Genomic DNA, 5,664 nt, shown 5'->3' with positions numbered 1-5,664 from the left:
TATAATCACCCAGCTCTCAGCCAGTCTGACCACAACATTCCTCCAAAGGGAGAAACACAGTGAGACACAGAGAACAAGGAAGACAAAGGCGGCTAAATCAGAAGCCAACTGGACAGAAAGCAAGTAGGAAAAGAACTAGAGAAATACTAGATGAAGGCAGAAAAGATGTAGAGTTATACAGTCAAGAGAAGGAGGACACAGAGAAAGTGAGACAGAGGGATTAAGGTGGGGAAAAGGAAAGAGAGTGGGGCAGAGACTACCTCTCAGAGTGAGGATGTTGATCTGTCGGTTCTGGACAGTGATTAGCCGGGCTTTATTTGCTGAGTTCCTAGCAACAGGGCTCTATGTATTCTTTGGTGTGGGCTCTGCCTTGCGATGGCCCTCAGCAATGCCCTCTGTGCTACAAGTGGCTATTACTTTCAATCTGGCCACAGCCATGGCCATCCAAGTCACCTGGAAGGTAAGTGGGGCTCACGTCAACCCAGCTGTGACCCTGGCTTTCTTGGTGGGTTCCAATATTTCCCTGCCAAAAGCCATAGCCTACATAGTGGCGCAGCTGGCAGGGGCCATTGCAGGAGCTGGTCTGCTTTATGGAGTCACCCCAGGAGACATACGAGAAAGCCTTGGAGTGAACGTGGTAGGTGCTTAATGAATGGAATGGGGGAATAAAGAATATAGAGGGAACCGAGACAAAAATAAAGGAGGTGGGGGATGGGGAAAGTCCAAAGAAATTTCATGGGAATATGATCATTACAGCCAATCATGTGATTATAAAATAAAAGAATTTAAGCTATAAAAGGGATTTTAGAAGTTAACACAAATCTCTTTACAGATAATGAAACTTGAGACCTAGAGAGGTAAATATTTGCTGAGTGGATAAGTTTATTTGAGATCCTAAGCAAAGTCAGCCTTGGGAAAGACACAAATGAAGAAATGGGGCGGGACAGGAGGTTGGGAGAATTTCTTTTAAAGAGAAACATGGAGGAGAAGGATACAAGGGAAGAAAAAAGGAACAAAAAGACCAGGGATATAGATTGAGAGTGTTGGAGACCTTCCCCCATTAGTTAGTCTTGTTAGTGTTGTGCTTTTCCGTTCTTCAAATCTGCTAATCTTTCTCTTCCCCCTCCATCTTATTTTCTCAATTCTTATGGCTTGTCTGCCCAAATATTTTTCCCAGTATAAACCTCTCTCCTTTCCTTTCCCCAAACTTTCTACTTTTGTCTACTATAATTTCCCTTAATGACCTGTTTAAACTCAGATCCCCAACTTATTTGGAACCTATTTTTCTTCCTAGACCTCCTTCTCCAAACCCAAACTAGGACCTTTGGGGCCCAGAATAGTGGCTCAGAGTATATTGGGGATGGAAATGAGAATTAATTTACTTTTTTAAACAGTGAATAAACTTTTTCAGTTTATTTAGTTAATTCTCAAAACAAGTCTGTGAGATAGGCAGAGTTTTAGACCCAATTCCAACAAAAATCAGTTATATAACTTTGAACAAATCATTACTTCTGTCTGGGTCTCAGTTACCATTTCTGTAAGGTCACTGCTCCTGGTGGACAGATTGGGGTGAGGGGAAGTGGTAGGAAAGAGGGGAAAATGCCTTGGTGGATGACTAATTTATACCTTCCCTTAGAAGGATAAAGCCCCAATCAGCTTTAATCCTTCTACTTTAAGAGTATTCTCTCCATTGTAGAAATGAGGAAACTGAGGCTGAGAAAATATCTGACTTGCCCAATGTTACACAATGAAATCAGGAACAGAGCTAGAATTAATAGTAATCTCTTTGGATTTGCATATGTACATTGCATACAAATATGAGTACTGACACACAGCTAGGGGAGTATGTATATCTACAAGACCACTGGACACCCTGTTCCTTAGGTCCGGGGCAGTGTTTCCTCAGGCCAGGCTGTTGTTGTGGAGTTGGTGCTGACCCTACAGCTGGTGCTGTGTGTCCTGGCTTCTACTGACAGCCGGCAGACCCCAGGCTCTCCTGCTGCCATAATTGGGATCTCTGTGGCTTTGGGCCACTTAATTGGGGTAAGATGATTCACCACAAGGGGACAGGGAAAGAGGAAGGGGAGAGAAAGACTCTTGAGCTTTGTCTGATACTAGCTTTCTTTGGCTGGGGGTGGGGGGGTGGGGGGGGGGGAAAGATTAGACAGAAAACTAGAAAGAGCCAGGAAAATCCCCTCTAAGTCTCAGGAATAAACCCTTCCTCAAGCTGGTCTCCTATACTTTGATACCTTCCTTCCTACCTCCCTCCCTTCCCCTTTCTTCCTTTTTTTCCTTCCTCCCTTTCTTCTTCCCTCCCTTCCTTCCTTCCTCCCTACCTTCCTTCCTTTTTCTCTCTTTCATAATTGGGATTAAGTGACTTGCCCAAGGTCACACAGCCAGTATTACATGCCTGAAACTGGATGTGAACTCAGGTTTTCCTAACTGCTCTATCCACTGTGCCCATTAGCTACCCTGCTTTTATATTTCTGATAGCTTTTGGGGAATGGGATGAGATCAGCAGCAACCACATGCTGGCTCACTTGCCCAGTGAAGAAAGGAGATGGTGTGGGGGTGATGACAGTCTGGCCTCCTATAAATCTTACTTCTCACTTCAACTCCACTTCACTGCCCTCCCCACCAACCTTGTCTTCTCCCAGATCTACTTCACTGGCTGTTCCATGAACCCAGCTCGCTCCTTTGGTCCAGCTGTCATCGTTGGCAAGTTCTCTGTGCATTGGGTGAGGTCCTGGGACTGGGAGGCAAATGACCCAAAGAAGTGAGGTAGAAGAGGTGGGGAGTTCAGCCAGCCCAGGAGTTTACTGGAAATGGACAGGGAAATGGAAGGGATAGGGAAAACAAAGCACATGAAGGCTTTGTCTTCCTTCCTTGGTCCTAGAAGGAGAAAGCCAAAGCAAAGTGGGGCAGGTTTTCCTGATGGGCCACTCCCAGGTCTTTGGTCCCCGACCTAGGCTGGGCCTACTAGGAAACAGACAAAATTAACAATAGGTGATCCTGTTTTTATAGCTTCAAACACTTAGCTATTTCCTTATCCAGCTTTTCTAGCCAGGCGGGTTTCTAAACTTAAAAAGAAGAACCAGAGCCAGATAATCAAAAAATTCTTGACTGTAGAATTGGAGGGAGGGATGAAAGAACCAGGAGGGAAAATGATACCACCAAATCCAATCACTTATTATGTTCTGTGCCTTCTCTATTATTACTTTTGAAGGGAAGGTTCTTCCATCCATGTGGTGAGGGTTTGGAGAAAGTTCACTAGAGGGACTGGGGCATCTGAATTTTCTACTCTGGATCTCTGCAGGGATATCTCATCTGTCTGCACCCATAGGTTGCTTGAAGATTGTTGGGAACTTAGAAGCAGGTCAACAATAAAAGAAATGGGAGCTCAGAGTCATTCCTATTCCCTGGATGGCTCACAGGCTTATGGATCCATTTTTCTCTCTGCCTACAGATCTTCTGGGTAGGACCATTGACAGGAGCTGTCCTGGCATCTCTGATCTACAACTTCATCTTGTTTCCAGACACTAAGACTCTGGCTCAGAGGGTAGCCATTTTAGTAGGCACCATGGAAGCTGAGGAGATGGTACCTCAAAAGAATGACCCAGAGCCCATTTCAGGGGGCACTGAAATACCCAATTCGGTATAGAGTACTTAAGATCCAGCCTGTGGTGGTGGGCAGAACAAGAGTATGAAGTATCAGTCAAGATACTTGGGACTAGTGGCAGCATGTCAAATGCAGTGAGCATCTGGCCAAAGAAATCTGGAGCACCTTGGTCAGAGAGAGGACTTATGTCCTGCCCTGATGTGGAAGTGGGTTTCATGGGGGGTTGAGGGAAGAGAGGGAAAAGAGAAGATAGGTTGTCTCCTAGAAAATTCTAGCCAGAATAAAATCCCAGAGTGGGTCTGGATAGCCTTTATCACTTAGTCACTGAGAGAAGTTTGGGAACTCTGCTTACCTCTATCACCTGACCTAGAACGAAGCCCAGACTTCTGAATTAATTCAATGTAACAAAGTGTATTAAGCCTTCACTGGTACAGAATTTGTGTTAGTCAATGGGGAAGTTAAAAAGGTCAATAATACAGTTCCTTAGCTTAGTCTAGCTTAGTCTAGTAGAGGTGATTAAAAAAATAGAGGTAATCATAATACCGATTAGTATAAGCCCAAAGTATAGGAGAGGTATTAGGACCATTGAAGAATGGATCACTTCCCACTTTTGGAAAGGAATCAGAAAAACATTTGTGGAAAAGTTGGTATATGAACTGGAGTTCAGAGAATGTAGAAATCAAAGAGATAGAGAGGACTTTTCAAGAATAAATTATAAATCATAAAGGTTGGTGCCAAAAAAGCATGGACCCATGTATAGGGAATAGCAAATAGTCTAATTTATCTGAAGCACAGTAAATATCTTGGTGAATGGTATAAATATCAGATTAAAAAAGTTGCGTGGCTTAAGACCTTGAAAAAACAATCTGAGACTACTCCAAACATAGCAAAGATTTTGAGCAAAATTGTGGCAAGATTCCTGAGGCAGCTATGAAGGAATGAAAGAAAAAGCATTTAGGAAGGCTCACTACCTGCCAAGCCGGTCAGGGCATGGGCCTTAGCACTGCTGGATACAGATACAAAAACAAGACAAGTTTCTACTCTCAAAGAGCTTCCATTCTAACAGAGGAAAATAACATATATAATGGCAAGAAAGGGGTGATTTGGTTTGGGAAAGTAGAGATGGTAAATATAGTTATAGGGTCATTTGTTTGACAATTCTTTCCAGGAATGACAGTACTGATTTGATTACTATTCTCAGAACTAGGGGAAGAAGAGAGCAGGAATATACGAGTTTGTTTAGCAGTTGGGAGCCATGGGATGGGACTGGGGCAAATTATTTATGACAAACTCTATCCAATCAGAAGCCCAAGGCCCCAGTTCTAGAACTAGAGTTCTACTCTAAGGTCAGAAGGAGTTAGGGGAGGAATAAAGATGGGAAAAAGCTACGGAAAAAACAAATTGGAAAAGAAAGAGAATGGGAGCCATCAAGATCAGTTAGGATGATATTGCCATGATGTAAGTGGTAATGAGAGATTGTACTAAGTCATTGGCAATGGGAACAGAAACTCATGTTAGATATTTTGAATATAGATAGGATCTAGTCACTGGCTCATTATTAAGAGATAAGAGATGGACATTTGAAATATAACTGAGGCCAATGACAATGTATCAAAAGCATGAGTCCCAGGCTAGAGAATCTGGGAGGGGGAGAGGGAAGACTTATTCAGGGAGAGGGGCTTCTGTTCTACCCTTTTGTGGAAGTGATTTCAAAGAAGGGCAATAGGATTTGTGAAAGGGTAGGAAAAAAAAAAAGAAGACAGCATGTCACTGATCTCCCTTATTAGAATCTAGCTAAAAATAAAACTCTTGTGTAATGGAATACATTGATGAAGTCAAAAAGTACGTCTGGGTTGGGGCCAGGCAAAACAAACTATTTGTAACACGTTGGACAACACTGTAAAATGGTACTTTCTCAATCTTTCATGGCTTTGTCAGAAAAACAAATACTTTATGCCATAAAGTGAAATTTGCTGCCATAAAGAAAATGGCCATTTATTATTTTTTAAAAATCCCTCCTTGTGTACCCCCCCACTGTGTTGTGC

General features: G+C 42.9%; 1 protein-coding gene across 1 annotated transcript; it reads left to right on the top strand.

The window, feature by feature from the left end:
• Positions 1–5,664, top strand: AQP6 (aquaporin 6). Its single transcript, XM_031937929.1, has 4 exons — positions 1–637; positions 1,885–2,043; positions 2,658–2,738; positions 3,467–5,664. The coding sequence occupies exons 1-4, from the start codon at positions 275–277 to the stop codon at positions 3,659–3,661; spliced, it is 798 nt and encodes a 265-aa protein (XP_031793789.1). The 5' UTR covers positions 1–274; the 3' UTR covers positions 3,662–5,664.

This window comes from Sarcophilus harrisii, chromosome 5 (assembly GCF_902635505.1).
Source record: "Sarcophilus harrisii chromosome 5, mSarHar1.11, whole genome shotgun sequence".
NCBI classification, from domain to species: Eukaryota; Metazoa; Chordata; class Mammalia; order Dasyuromorphia; family Dasyuridae; genus Sarcophilus; species Sarcophilus harrisii.
The sequence above is the reverse complement of the archived record's forward strand: the minus strand, read 5'-3'. Positions and strand labels throughout refer to the sequence as shown.